At 45.6% G+C, this 16,162-nt stretch overlaps 2 protein-coding genes across 6 annotated transcripts in view; one reads left to right on the top strand and one right to left on the bottom strand.

The window, feature by feature from the left end:
* NFIX (nuclear factor I X) overlaps positions 1-16,162 on the bottom strand; it is a 1,679,708-nt gene that overhangs the window by 1,472,013 nt on the left and 191,533 nt on the right. The gene's annotated exons all lie outside the window — the stretch shown is intronic.
* The window catches only part of LOC147748484 (uncharacterized), a 28,502-nt gene that overhangs the window by 11,623 nt on the left and 717 nt on the right, over positions 1-16,162 (top strand). Inside the window, exon 5 of the mRNA XM_086928357.1 lies at positions 13,658-13,737. Within this exon, the coding sequence (XP_086784483.1) occupies positions 13,658-13,737 (80 nt within the window). The remainder of the gene's footprint in view (positions 1-13,657; positions 13,738-16,162) is intronic.

Genomic DNA, 16,162 nt, shown 5'->3' with positions numbered 1-16,162 from the left:
GTCTTCACTGGTGATGAATGGAATTGCATTCAGGGCCCTTGCATTGCACCGTGAGCTGTCTACATCATGGGGTCCTTTTTTTCTAAAATGAATCTCAGTAGTGAAGTACAGTAGACCCTTGCTCTTAACTCTGCAAGCTTTCTCTCTCCTTGTCTTTTTTTCTAGAAATAAGCAAATAAGTCCATGCTGTCTCCTTACAAGGCACATCACGCTAGAATACTGAACTGCGTGGCTCATTAGAGCCTGCATCCTTGCTCCGTGTTACTTTCCCGGCTAGTTATTGAATGTCTCTGCAGGTTTTTAAAATATTCAACTCAGTGATGGTCAAGATTCATTGCTCACGATTTCCAGCTCAGTGGACATGTGGATGCAGCACTCTAATCCTGCACGTGCTAACCAAATTTAAAGGAAAGTAAAGCTGGCAGTTATCGCAGAATGACAGCTGCTTGGCAAATAGATCGAAGTGTCTGAAGAACGCTCTATCTGACAGTGAAACAATTACAAAACTACATTTCCCAAGAATCTTTGAACTTTCCTATCCTTAGGAGATGACAGTAACCATTTTGAATAATTGGATGCAATTCGCCTCCTGATGAATTTTTCTGTCATAACTTGTTCAAGTTTAAAGAGTTTTTAAAAGTTGTTTTAGGTTTAAAGTATTTTATTGAAGCAGGGTAAAGAAGGAAACAACAGGGCAAGAAAAGAAAAAACCACAGGTGCTCCACAATAAATGCATACAGTATAATAGATACATCAAAGCAGTTCAGTTCCTGCCATAGGCTCCTTCCGGCATGGGTACACAGCTCGTGCACCTGTGGTTAAGGACAAATAAAAAGGAAAGAAGGGGGGGGGGAGGGAAGAGGAGGGAAGGGGAGGAGGGAAGGGGGGGAATGGAGGGGGAAATGAGGGGGGGAGGGAAAAAAGGGGGGATGGGGAAACAACCCTGCTCCACAACCTACCCAGCCTACAAAGCCCCCCAACAACCACACCCCAACCCACCCCCTGTACTGTGCCAACAACCTCCAGCTCTCCCCTCATAGCGACCCCCCGGTCGACTCCGCTACACAACGCTAACTCCGACCAATCAAACAGGCGGATCCGGTGGCGGTGTCAGTCGCAGCAACCTAAGATACCTGGGGCAGGTGATCTCCCTGAACTCAGAACACAGCAAGCTATGGAAAGGCGCCCACAGCTCCTCAAAAGCATCGGTATCCCCCAGTGCTACCAAAGACATCTTTTCCATGCCAAGGACATGCCACAATCTATGCAGCCAGCCGACAACAGTGGGAAGTGTGGTGGAGCGCCAGTGTATGAGAATGTTTTGCACCGCTGACCCTAAGGCTATCGCAATCTGTCTGCCCCTTCTAGACCTGAGGGGATACATCAACCCATTCGGCAACCCCAGCAGGACATAGGCAGGGAACCGTGGCAGCTCTATCTCAAAACATTTGTCCACCTCACCAAGAACCTCCTCCCAATAAGAAGCCAAAAGGGGACAATCCCACAGTATGTGTGTAAGCGTGCCAGTTTGGCCACAGTTACGCCAGCACGTCCCCGGGATTGACCTATCCATCTCATGTAATTTCTCAGGAGTGCGGTACCAGTAGGTCGAAATTTTAGTGAAGGTCTCCGTGAGCCCCATGTGATAGGCCGAGTGGCGTGAGCGGTAGGAGATGTGGTCCCATTCTGTGTGGCTCAACACTCGTCCGAGCTCCCGTTCCCAGCGCTCCCTACCGGGGTTGTGAATGTGAAAGGGGGGGGGCTGCAGCATCTTGTACAAATCGGAGATAAGTTTAGCGTCCGACGTGCAAGTGATTAACCAGCGCTCGTACACCGTGATCTCCCGATCCGCCGATTCGCGCACTTGGGGTTGTAGTGCCCAGTGGCGCGCCTGCATATACCTCATGCGCTCCGTCTCAGGGAAGCCGTATTCCCGCCGTAAGTCCTGAAAGGGGATGACACCCTCGGGGCCATATAGGTGATGCAAAGTGCAACAGCGGGCCGCCCGCCAGCGGTCGTAAGCACCAGGCTCCAGTCCCGGACCGAAGTCCGGATTGCCAGTTAACGGCGTGAAGGGGGAGGGGAAGGTAGTAAATTCATGCTTAGTGGCCACCGAGTCCCACACACGAAGTGGGACACGTGTCACAAAAGATGCGTAGAGGTTGGAGGGCCGGTGTGACCGCCTCAAGAACGGCACCTCCTGTAGCGTTCTGCCTGCTACCGCCTGGTCCTGGAACAGCCAGTGCTTGTCCGACTATCACCGGCTCCATTCCACTAGGTAGCGAAGTTGGGTGGCCTGGAAGTATTTCCGTAAATCTGGTATCCCCAGCCCCCCAGATTCGGGCGCCAGCGTAGCAATATTCCTCTTAATCCGCGGTCTACGGCCCTGCCACACAAATCGCGCAATGGCCGATTGAGTCTCTGCAAGCCACCCTGTGGGGGGCTGGAGCGGCAACGCCCTAAACAGGTATAGCACCTGAGGCAGGAGGGTCATCTTTACTGCGGCCACCCTACCGAGCAGCGACAACGTGCCTTTGTCCCACCGGCCCAATTCCTCTCTGATTTTGGAGCTCAAAGCCGCATAATTGGCCGTGACCATCGCCGGGAGGGAGGGCGCCAACAGGATCCCTAAATACGGAATTTGGTCCCTGGACCAGCTCAGAGGATAAAGTCTCTGCAGTTCCGCCCTGGTGGCGCCGGTGAGCGAAATGTCGAGGGCAGCTGATTTCCCAAGGTTCACCTTGAAGCCCGCCACCGCGGCGAAGAGGTCCAATTCAGCAATGCAGGCCGGCAGCGACCTCCGGGGGTCATCGAGCGTCAAAATGACATCATCTGCATATAGGCTGATCGCGTGGGGAAATGCGCCCATCTTGACCCCGACAATGTTGGGGTTCTGCCGAACCCTTTGAGCAAACGGCTCCATATAAAGAGCAAAGAGCAAAGGGGACAGAGGGCATCCCTGTCGCGTGCCCCTCTCTATGGGGAAGGGCCGGGAACTGCCCCCATTCACTCCGGCCACCGCAGACGGGAACCGGTAACAGTTGAAGATTAAGTGCCGAAACTTCTCGCCTATCCCGAACTTGCCCAAAACCTTCTCCAGGTAGGGCCAGTGCACCCGGTCGAATGCCTTCTCCGCATCTATGGAAAGGAGCATTCTTTCCCCGGGGATCCTGGAGGCCTTCTCAAGAATATGAGTCACTCTCTTTGTGTTGTCCACTGTCTGCCTACTAGGTACAAAGCCCGCCTGATCCGGGTCGACCATGCCCGGGAGATGAAGTGCCAAGCGTGCTGCCAGTATGCTGGTGTACACTTTCAAGTCCGTGTTCAGCAACGAGATAGGGCGATAAGACCCACAGGCAGTCCTGTCCTTGCCCGGTTTTGGGATCACGGAGACCGTGGCTTGCAGGAACTCAGGGGGAATGGCACCCGGTTCCGCGAACGTGTTGAAAAGGCGGGTCAACAGAGGCGCCAGCTCCTGACAAAAGGTTTTATAAAACAGAGGGATGAAGCCATCCGGGCCCGGGGCCTTGCCCGGCTTGAGCCGGGAGATCGCCGTGACCACCTCCTCGATACGGATCTCCCGTTCCAGGTACTGGGCCTGTTCCGGCGTCAACGAAGGGAGCTGCACCGACTCCAGGTAGTCCGTCTCTGTCTGAGCAGAAGGGACCCCACCGGTGTAGAGATCTGCGTAAAAATTACGGAAAACATCCGCTATTTGCTCATCCTCCGTGACCGGGCGTCCGGCCGGGGTAACCAACTCCTTCACTCGGTGCTGTTGGTGTTGCACCCTGAGCTTGTTGGCTAGGAGCCGTCCGCAGCGGTCGCCACCGGTATAATACTTGTGCTTCAGACGAAGCATCGCGTATTCCGCCCGGTCCGTGTCCAGGGCAGACAAGAGTTTTCTGGCGGCTTTCAGCTGCCTCCAGATCCTGGGGGCTCCCGTTCTGTGATGAACCTGCTCCAGCTCCCGCACCTGCCGAGTAAGCTCGTCCCTTTTGAGCTGCCGGTCCTTGTTCTCCGCCGAGGAGAGAGCGATAAACTCGCCCCGAAGCACAGCCTTCAAAGCTGCCCATTGCGTTGCGCGGGAGGTTTCGTCATTATCATTTACGCGTTGAAATTCCGCAATGGCCGCGCGAATCTGTTCCACCGTCGACCGCTTGTGCAATAATGTGTCCCGGAGTTGCCAAACCCCCCTCGGCCGGGCCACCGGGGGCAAATTGAAGGTGCCCTCTACCGGCGCATGATCGGAAAGAGAGAGAACCCCTATGTCAGCGTTCGAGGCGGAAACGAGCATCGGTCCCGACACAAGTAAATGGTCCAGCCGCGCATAAGACTTGTGTGCGTGGGAGAAGTAAGAGTACGCGCGGGTAGTAGGGTGGAGGTGGCGCCACATGTCATTTAAGTCCAGCACCTCAAGTCGGGTGCGAACCGAGCCCGAAAGCTCTCCCAACTGGTGGCGCCGTTGCACAGACCTGTCTAGCGCCGCGTCAAAAACCAGATTCAGATCCCCCCCCCACACTATGTTAAAAGTTGTTTTAAAGCAAATAATAAGAATTGTTTTAAATTCATGTATTTTGTATTTGTTGACCACAGTAGAGGTCTAAATCAAATCAAATAAAAAACCTTGATGTAGGTTTACTCGTGTTCAATGCAGTCTTGCAAGGCAATTGTGATATATTGCTGCTACCAAGATCTTGCTACATGTGGATTCATGAATCATTTGGAAAACATTTGTTTTTCCTTGAGAACTTGCAGAAGAATATGGGGATATAGACAAGTATTCTTTAAATCAAGTTGTGTTTGGGATATGATCTTTGCACTATTTGAACACTATAGTATATTTGAAGACGTTGGAGATTACTTTTCATAAGGCGTGTGGGTCTTCTTCTGGTGAGGAAACAGGAAGAATGCTCTCCTCAAATGTCGAATAGTCAATGTACGCTGATACCCTAAAACACCACAAGTTTTAGTGTTTAAGTGGTGAGTTTAAAATTCTATCCCATAATCTGGGAGGCAGACAAGGTATTTGTTTTGCACACAGTTTATATTTCAAGTCGAGTTCAAAATCATATGGTGAAAGGTTGAATTTTGGTTTGTGTTTAAAGAGTTAAGTTGAGTGACAATGAGTTCCTCTTTGAAAAATTCTAAAATTCTTGTCTGGGAAGGAGGTAAGATTGCAAGTGAAGGTTGACCTGCACACAATATGTTGCTAATGTAGAGCTTTATACTTGTTTATGGATCAAAGATTGCAATAAGATTAGTGCTGATAGTAAAAAATATGCATTTTCCTGTGAATGGTACTTTTAATGTGAGGAAGACTGATTATTTGAGGTGTGCTAAATATGAGGTGTAACCGCATTCTAGACCTGCACAGTTTGAAGCTTTGAAAGAGTGGGATCATGTAGCAAATGAAAAAGAGCAGAAGAAAATTATGAAAGGTCAGGTTAGAAATGCCTGAGCAATTGGTTGGATGCAAGATGGCATATACAATAGAAAGCCTGGAGAGAAATCATGATAGAGTGAGTATGTGCATTCCGTGCAACTGTTAAAAAAAACAGACAAAAAGAAAATAAATAATGACAAAGATAAAACTGAAAGTGAGAAAGAAAAGAAAAGAGATTCTGGAAAGGAGTATTCATTTTTAGATGATCTGTTAATCACAAGACCGTCTCTGTATAATGATGAGCTGACGCAAGAGCAGGAGAGAGGAGCTGGAGAGCTGAGTACACAAGAAAGTTAAATTCAAAGTTGAATTTTGATAAACTGTTAGTGGCTTTATGAATTTAGAAAGAATAACTTCATATATTAAGGAAGAATTGAGATACATAAGCGCATGTGTTTCATATATATGAGAAGCTTCAGGAATTGGCGGATTAATAAAATGTGGATTTGTATACAAAGAGATTACACAGAAAATACACAATGAATAGGAGTGAAGATAAATACAAGCTGTGGGACATATGAGCTTGAGAACACATAAAAGATTTAATAAAGAGTATAAAGGATTGGGAGAACTTGAAGAACTTTTAACAATATTTGGTCGAAGAAAGAGGGAAAGACACAAAAACAAAATGTAAATTCAATAAGAAAGGGGACAAGTGTGAGTGTTTCTGCATGTGAAGTAGCTGGAGGTTATCCGTTGAGAGAAGTGCATGTTGGAGCATGTGTGGACGTAGAGTGGACAAGGGGTAAACTTCTTACATATACAAAAATGTTCCCAAAGCTTAGAAAAGAACCATATAAATTATATACGGAAGTAGAAAGGATTGTCACACTTTCAAAAATACTTTGGATATATTTGAATATGTTGTTTGAGATTAGTATCTCCAAATGTTTGAGGATAGAAAGCAAGGGATTTGTAGGTAGGCCAGATGGATGCAGAGCTTTGGAGTGCTGCTTCCCATAACAGTTCATCTCCTTTAGTAAGACTAAAGGGGCCGATTACGATCTCGTTAGGAAGGGCTCCGGATGAGATTTGTTTGCATTGAATCCGATTTGGAAGCCTTGTATCCGACCGAATCAGTCAACCTTCCGGACGGCCGAGTACGATGAAAAGAATTTATCCAAGTTGTTCGGAGCCGATCCGTATAGCCCAATGGAGACGGTTTCCGAACGAGCGAGTACGATGACTGAGTCTGACAGCCATTCCGAATCAGCTAGGCTGAGACAAAACTGCTTTCGGAATCAGTCTTTAAGAGCCCATGGGCCCCCTTTCACCCGTGGGCAACCAAATGTGGGCTGTGGGGGTAGCCAAGGGACCCCTCTTCCCTTGCATGGCAATGTGGCAGCCAGCCATAGGGTGCCCACTTTTCCCCTACCACCCCTTTTTAGGTCGAGCCTAGCGCAGTGCGCATACGCTACTCTTTGGGAGGCTTCATGTAATCACTCCAAACTTCCCCACAAGTTCTTTGTGTCTGTTTGGCAACTCCCACAGATTCCATTGGCCTTTGCGTGTGGCTTTCAATAACAAAAGCACGCAAATGGCCAAAGGGGGGGTGTATGTCCCACCTTTTCTCAAAATGTTCACTCCCATAGCGTTTTGGTGTCGGGAGCGAGCAGAGGCACGCATTGTGGAAGCTGCATTCCTCCCTTGTTTCACGTTTGCAGCTGCAGGGGGCTGGTGCGCATGATACAGAGCAGTGTTTACAGCTCACACCAGTTCACTGCTTTCACAGGTGACTTCTGGCTTGCTGATTACACAAAGTGAAACGCGATGGAGGGCAGTAGTATTGCTGCGTGCTCATGATGCTGTTGTGAGTTCACACTTGGATCTCATTTGTTACCTGTCCAATTTGTCATGTGATGTGCTTCTTAGTTGAGCATTATTTCTGTTTTTGACAACGGACTGCGTTTGAAACACAATCTAAACTGGACTGTTGACCCGATGGGATTTTGGTGATGTGAACAGATTTTATTATTTCCTTTTTGAGGGAGGAGAGAGGTGTTTTAGGAAGTGGGAGGCAGCTAACACTAAAGTTCACAGTCTTCCTCTTCGGCATTAACTGCTTCGTGCCCTGCCTGTTAAGTAGAAAGTTCAGAGCTTGTAACATGTTAGGCAGACAGGAGAAGCATCTCTCACCCTTACAGCAAGCCATGCATGTTTCCTTTTCTCATTTTTCATTCTGAAAGGGACACAGACTTCACGTTTAAATGACCTGTCTCAGGATAGTTAACGCAAAAAGTGGAAAATGATTACAATTGTAAGCTGTTTAAATTTATGCCTATGAAAAATATTGAACTATAAATGTTGAATTTTATTTTAACACTAAAGTATAATTGTTACCAGCACTCCTTTTTCTTCAATAACATTTTTCTTTAAGTGAGACAGTCTCACATTTGTTTTTTTCTATTGTAAAACATGGTGGTTGAGGGCCGTTTTTTTCCTCACATGCAGAAAATAGAAGCATTTTTCTTCTGGATTTGGCAGTTCAGACGGCCTGCTGTTTTGCCTTTGGAGGACACATAATTCCTTAACTCTCCTTCCAGCATGATTTATTGCTGCAATGGTACAAGAATCAGGAGGAGGGGTGACTTACATTTAATTCACAGCATGAAGACACTGATTTCAAACAAAAATCATAAGAGCCAGAAGCAGAGGTGTGCGATTTTACAGGAAAAGAAATTAAGTTAATAAAAAGTGCAGAGCTGATGCAGATAAAAATGTGAAACCAAAGGCAATGTATCATGTACTCCTTAGTAAAAGCTTACATATAGAGCAGCTGAATGAATGGAATTTGTCATTTAAAAGATGATTGCTCAAGTTTTTGAAAGAAGTGCTAGGAAGACAGTGTAACTCTCCGAGGGGACAATGGAGGATAGTACAGGATAGTACAGGGCATATGGACCTGACTGTTCAGGCAGTAGTGCTTGGTATCTGGTAACCCTAATACTATCCTGTACAGACCCTTATGATGTATGAGGGTTAGTCCATATGTACAGGATAATACAGGATACAGGTCCATATGTATAGTCACTTTGCACGTTCGGTCCTGCAGGACTTTTTAGTGTGAAATTGTTTTGCAGATCCACCTCATGCAGGGGTATTGCTTAGGTATCTATTCTAAGGTAAAGAATCTGCGGCTAGAAGTCTCTATCAGATGAACACATTACTTATCTTCGGTAACGCCTTATATGATAGAGTCTCTATCTAGACACAGATTCCTTCCCTTTCTGGGCTCCGATATACCCCACTAAGAGTTGTTCATCCACCCAGAACTTTTTTGAATGGTCATGGTAGAACGAAAATGCTCTTTTTGGGTCGAGCTGGCGGAGTCGCTCCTAGAAGGATGAGGCAGAACGTAAAAGATAGACAGGGTGATGGACTGGCCTACAGGAAAGGGAGTCACCACCTTCAGTAGGAAGGTAGCTCTAGTGAGAAGGTCCAGCATGTCTAAGAAGATGTTATTGCTACTAGAATTCCATCTTGATAGTTAGAAGCTTGAGAGGACAGTTGGGGAGCACCTCGAAAAAGAAGCGCACACCAGGAAAGTCAGAACTACATTTAGGATCCACTGAGGCACATTGAAGAGTGAAGGAGGGAACAAATATTGAATGCCTTTAAGAAACCTTTTAAACTGGTAAGTCAACCGCAGAAATGCTGAGATGGCAGAAAGATAGCCTTTTAAAGTTCCCAAAGCAGAGCCCTGCTGGGTAAGAGAGAGAATAAATAGAAGAACCTAAGAAAGACGGGCAAAAGGGGGCAGGCGTCAGCCTGCTTTTCTGCACACCATGCCGCAAACTTGCCCCAAAGTCAGGCATATACTGTCCTGGTGGAGGGACACCTAGCTGCCTAGATGACACTACCGACTTTGGGCAGAAATTCAAAAGCTGTCAACTGTCGCCGATCAATCTCCACACATGAAGGGGATGCGTTGACTGTTTCAGGTGGAGAACCCTCCCCTGATGCTGCGACAGAAGATCCTCCTATAGGGGCTGCCTGATCATAGAACTGATGGCCATGCTCAACAGCTTGAGTTAATAAACTCTCTGGGCCCACTCCAGAGCCACAAGGATGACTTGGACACAGTCGTTCCTTATCTTTTTGAGACCAGGATAGAAGGATAGAACAAACAGAAGAACCTGAGAAAGCTGCAAAAAGAGGACTGATGTTCCTAGATGCACACCATGCCAAAAATGCATCCCTGTGGTGGCATACACTGACCTGATGGAGGGACAGCTGGCTGCCAGAATAACATCACAAACTTTGGGAGGAAGGTCGAAAGCTGTCAACTGTTGCCACTCAATCTCCATACATGAAGGTAAAGGGTGTGTAGGGTCGGGTGCAGAAGGTCCTCTCAAAGAGGCAGCCTGATCAGGGGACCCATACTCATGCTCAACAGCTCGGGAGACAGCACTCCCTGTTACCAATCTAAAGCCACAAGGATAACGTGGTCCCGGTCCTTCCTGATCTTCTTGAGAACTAGGACAGAAGTGGAATTGGCATAAAGGTGTACAGGAGGCCAGAGCTCCACTTGAGACGAAAAGCGCCTCTGAGCAATAACCACCTTGGAAACTCCAGTGCGCAGATTTGCAGACATTGCGCATTTTGTGCAGTGGGGAACACATCTAACCAAGGCTTTCTCCACTGAAAGACACCTTGCACCACCTCCATATGGAAAGCTAGGCATCGTTCGATGAGTTTGTCCACCCTGGTGTCTCGAGAGCCTGCCAGGGAAAGTAGAGGCGGAAAGTGATGAGCTTATAAGAAGGTGGGCGAGTAGCCCACAGTGTTTATAAAGGACAGAAAGAGCGAGTGAATGGTGAATAAAGATATATGCATTCATGTATTTCCTTTATATCCAGAAACCTAATTTAGGATCCGCCTATGAGAAGAGTAACTTACGGCTGGAGTTTTCCTCTGACAATAAGGAAAACTGGTACGAGTGACCTGGGCTCCCTTATGGTAATGAAATGCCATACAGTGATATGTGTGTTTTTAAAGTGGAGAGATAAGATGTGTTATAGTAACCTGGCCATTGTGTTGTTATGTAATTTGACAGTCATTTGAAGAAAATTGCACCAGTGTCCGATACTAGCGACGAATGACCCTGCCCTGACGAAATTGCCTGAAAGATTGAAGAAAGGAAGTGGTCTGCATATATGCAGCCGGTTTTAGGTTTCTGAATAAGCGCACAAGAAAATAATAAAATTGGTAAACTGTGCAGCTTATTTCAGTTTTATACTGCACTAGGTCTTGTTTGTTTGGTAGTGGCAAAGCACATAGGTTGTTTTTTTAATTGTCTGATCACTTTTTTGGGACACTTATACGTTTTAGCAAAATGGTCACCGATGATGATAAAAGTGAGCATAGCTGGTGAGTACCAACCAGCAAGCTCGACTGGTGGTGCGCACGTGAGGTGCCATTTTGCTTTTTTCACAATTTTTGTAAAATTAAACATATCTGTAGGTGTGTTTTTTGGTATATACACCATTATTGCCCGTCTTTAAGAGTAGATGGGTTATGACTGTCATTTGATAAAGAGGAACAAAGAAATCGTCCCCACAGAAGATAAACTCAAAATGAAAAAGAACCCAAGTGTAGTTCACTTCTTGCTACCACTGACAGATTTTGCTTAAATTATCTAGCATGTATACATAAGCAAGTATTGAAAGCAGATATAAATCATAGAGAGTGTTTTTTTTTAAAAAAGTGCCATTTATTACAATTCAACATTAAAAACAAATATATGCAATAAATATGCCCAAACGTACAATTGTAAATGCTTTAAAAACAGTTGAAAATCACAATTTATTAAAACAATGCTTTAAAATAAAGTTTTGATCACGAATATCACAGTTGTTCTTGTAGTCGACGCAGCGTTTCGGTGAATCGGTGATAACACCTTCTTCAGGACAAACAATTCTGTGTGTTATTCAACACTCTCCTCACGGATTCAATTTCGAGGAGTACTTGGTCAGCTTCAGTCAGACATCTGGTATTTTTGAATTAACCATTTCCATTCCCTTAGTATGTCAGGAAAAACAGCTTTGATGAGGTTACCGGAGGGGGGCCACCGAATTGTGAATATGAACACCCAAGAGGTGAGTTCAATCGTTTTACGTATGCCTGCCACTGGATGCTTTCAATTTCGTCCGCAGCGACAACCTGGTTTGTGGTTATGGTTAGTAATCAATCCAACCTTCAATTACTGGATCGGCCTCCCTGCTCCCCTCGCGGTCTCTCGGCGTCTGGTATCCAGGACGATCTGCCTCGTCCTGGATACCAGACGCCGAGAGACCGCGAGGGGAGCAGGGAGGCCGATCCAGTAATTGAAGGTTGGATTGATTACTAACCATAACCACAAACCAGGTTGTCGCTGCGGACGAAATTGAAAGCATCCAGTGGCAGGCATACGTAAAACGATTGAACTCACCTCTTGGGTGTTCATATTCACAATTCGGTGGCCCCCCTCCGGTAACCTCATCAAAGCTGTTTTTCCTGACATACTAAGGGAATGGAAATGGTTAATTCAAAAATACCAGATGTCTGACTGAAGCTGACCAAGTACTCCTCGAAATTGAATCCGTGAGGAGAGTGTTGAATAACACACAGAATTGTTTGTCCTGAAGAAGGTGTTATCACCGATTCACCGAAACGCTGCGTCGACTACAAGAACAACTGTGATATTCGTGATCAAAACTTTATTTTAAAGCATTGTTTTAATAAATTGTGATTTTCAACTGTTTTTAAAGCATTTACAATTGTACGTTTGGGCATATTTATTGCATATATTTGTTTTTAATGTTGAATTGTAATAAATGGCACTTTTTTAAAAAAAACACTCTCTATGATTTATATCTGCTTTCAATACTTGCTTATGTATACATGCTAGATAATTTAAGCAAAATCTGTCAGTGGTAGCAAGAAGTGAACTACACTTGGGTTCTTTTTCATTTTGAGTTTATCTTCTGTGGGGACGATTTCTTTGTTCCTCCTGACCAGACTCCTTGTCCCCTATTTAATTATAGAGGAGGCCTCCCTTCATTTTCATTGGAATGTCATTTGATAAAAACACTATTTAAAAAAAAGAAGGCAAATGAAGTGGAGGGACACTACCTCGTAAAAAAGTAAGAAGTGACCGACGTAGATAAATTTAAAAATCCCACGTCCACATTTACAAATTTAAGAGCCTGAGGTGACAGGTCTTGTGTGTATTTTATACCAACAAGGAAATACCCTCATGTTCCAGCTATGTCCAGGGATGTAGAGCCTTTTGGCAAAGGATCCACAACCCCACCCCACCCTTGCAGTACCACAAGGCGGCGGTGTTGTATGTGAATATCTACACCTGCCTTTCCTTGATTGAAGGAAGAAAAGATTGCCTGAAACTTCAACAGATTGATGTAAAGCCTTGACTCCACTGCAAACCAGAGTCCTCTGATCTCTACCTATCCTAGATGGCTGACCCATCCCAGCGAGCCAGATCCGCCTTCACCCTTCCATGCAGGTCACGGTAGTTAAGAGTGATCACTCAAGGGATAGTTGGGAATAGCTGAATGCCGAATAAGAGATGAATTTTAGGGCCCATTGTATTGAAAGTGCCTGGGAAAAATGTTTCCTGGTGGCATGTGAGCCTACAGGAAGCTCGGGAGGGCCTCCCTCGAGCTATCCAGAAAAACAAGAACATTGTCTGCGTAGAGTGTGATGAGATGCTCCTCTGTGGCAAAGCGCAACCCTGTGACCTCCGTGTTATCCCTAACCCTCTGGGCAAACGGCTCCATGTAGAGCGCAAATAACAAAGGAGACATGGGGCATCCCTGCCACTTGCCCCGATGGACAGGGAAGCGATCAGTGCTTCTGCGGTTAACTCTAACTGAAGCCATTGGAGCATTGTAACCACTAAGCACCCAGGCCCGGAACCGCTCACCAAGGCCAAAATAAGACAACGCCTAGGCCAGGTAAGGCCAGTGGACACGGTCAAACGCTTTCTCTGCATCGATTAATAACAGCAAAACCTTGTGGTGAGAGCGGGTGGCCTAGTCTATAAAGTGCAGAATCTGTTTGGTGTCTGTTGAGGATAAACCCGGCCTGATCAGCCTGATCCACCAGCCCAGGCCCAACCCGAGGCAGGCCTCAAGAACTCCTGTGTAATCCTTCACATCAACATTTAAGAGGGATATGGGTCGTAGGGTCCACACTGTCTCTTGTCTTTACCAGGTTTCTCTATAACTGCTATGGACGCCTCTGTCATAGAGGGAGGAAGAGAGGCCGCGCTCATGATGGAGTTAAAAACCCCGGTGAGCTGAGGGGCCACAGCCGGGCAAAAAGCTTTATAAAAGGTCACCGAGAAGCCGTCCGGGCGACTTGTGGGGCTTCAGCCTCGAGATTGTAGAGATTACCTCTTCTATCTTATTCAGACTATCCAAGCTTGCTGCCTGTTTGTCCATTAAGCAAGGTACCTCGCTCCTTCCAGATAGGCCGGAATGCCAGAGGGGGGAAGATCCTGCGCCGCGTACAGGTCGCTATATAAGGACCAAAATCTCGACGCCACCTGTACATCTCCTGCCACCAGGAAGGAATCTTCCGCGATGGCCTGCCACTGCCCCCTGAGTTTTTTTGCCAGCAGTCTCTCGCATTTATTCCCTTACATAGAAGAAATGTTTGAGACGGAAGATTGAATACCCCGTGCTATCCTGATCCAGCCCAGTGAGCTGTTTTCTTTTTTTAATATATTTTTAATGAGCCAATAACAGATAATATACATTATCAAAACACAGTACCTCAGCGAACATACAATTCCTGTATCAAAAAATGAGAGAGAGAATAAATAGGCACAACAAGCGAAAAGAAGAAGGAAATAAAAGAGGAATACCAAATACATACATGCCAAGATTGTATGCCGTCATAGTGGTCTGATACTTCATCATATCTTCTGGTTGGATCCAACATAAATATCAATTCGTAGAGACCCAGAAAAGAGATAAGGAGCACAAGAGAGGAAGAGACACAGAGTGTACCCAAAAAGGAGAGCTAAACCGTAGCAAGCGCCAAATGATCAACTAAAGCACCCCATATCTTTATGCCCAATTTGCATTTTTGCGGCCCCTTAAGAACATATAGACAATACTGTAAGTTACACATGGCATATAGCCTCCCTCGCCTTATTTCAAAGGACGTGGTTCTTTCTGCCGCCACAGTGACGCTATACATAATCTGGCCACGGCAACGGATCTAAATATTAATACCTGAATTTATACATCTCCTAATGAACCATTGACTCTTCCAGAACTCCCAATAGCATAATACAGGGTGTAATCATGATCTGTGCCCCTGTAACTTCTGTTAAGAAAACCTCCATCCTGCTAATCAAATACCTCAGCTCTGGATACACACAAAAACGTATGTAAACTGTTGGCCCGATCCATCCCACACCGTGTGCATTTGCCATCATTAAGCACGCACCATCATGCAATTTTAGCATGAGTATCGTATAGGGTAAACATAGTCTTAAAATGCTGTGTTTTAAGACTGGCGGATACGAGGAGCTTTTCAGCCAAGGCAACAGAATCTTGTAGAATGTTCCCTCCCTGAGTTAGCCTGGCATTCTATTTTAAATGCTGTACATCCAGATCATCAAGTTGTGTTTCGATGACAATTTTATATAGGATACCAATTTTCCCCCGCCCCCTAACTGCCTCTAGCAAGTTGTTTTTTTGATCTAGACATTCTACGTTTACCTTTTTTAATAAATAATCCCGGATCTGCAGATATTTAAAAAAAATCTGTTTTGGGCAGATCAAACTCGGAAACCAGTGAGGAGTAAGACTGTATACCACTAGGTCTCCCAAAGTCAAAATACCCTTTCGTCTAGCCATTGTGGTGTCCAAATAAATAGATGGTAATAATGCTGAGGAAGCGGTAGGCATATAAAAATGAATCCTGCCAATCTGCAGGTGCCTCCGAACCTGGAGCCATACCTTATGAACAGCACAAACCACCTTAAACCAGGTTTTCTTGTAATATCTGGGCTCTTAATTTTGAAAAAAAGCTCCTCTCTGCTTCAGAGGCCAGCAAAATTTGAAAGATGTGCGGGAACTTAGCTAACTTGATCACTCCTTCCCCAACCAGTAGGATTCCCATATGTTGGAGTGCCCAATAATAAAACATAAAATTAGGTACCGCCCAGCCCCCTCGTGATCTTGGTAGATTCATGTATTTCATTGCTTAGCGAGGTTTACCTTGAGCCAACATGAAACTGCTGCATATAGACTGTGGTTTATGGAGTTGCTTTTCCATGAGTTCCAGGGGTACTGACCTAAAGTAATACAGGAACTTAGGCAAAATATTAATTTTAGAACATTACATTTTCCCACTATTGAAAGATGTATCCCTTCTATTCTGCCTAGCTTCCTTTTAATTTTCCGCACTATGGGATCCTAATTAGAAAGTATCATTTTATCCAAACATGCATCAATACAGGCCTGAGGTATGTTGCCTCTTCAGTAACCCTGGAATCAATAAATAGAGCTTGGTTTGTACATATTATTTGCGTCTTGGCTATATTTAGTTTATAGTCAGAGTTTTGCCCAAATAAAATTTGCCAGCCGTTCAATGTCTGTCAGGGCCCTGGCTATGTCCGGCGAGACTACAGCAATGTCATCTGCATATGCTAAAGTTTTAGCCTGTTCCTGCCCAAACCCCACCAGTTGAATACTTAAACTA

This window comes from Lissotriton vulgaris, chromosome 1_1 (assembly GCF_964263255.1).
Source record: "Lissotriton vulgaris chromosome 1_1, aLisVul1.2, whole genome shotgun sequence".
Lineage (NCBI taxonomy): Eukaryota > Metazoa > Chordata > Amphibia > Caudata > Salamandridae > Lissotriton > Lissotriton vulgaris.
Note: the sequence above shows the minus strand (reverse complement) of the source record. Positions and strands in the feature narration are given on the sequence as shown.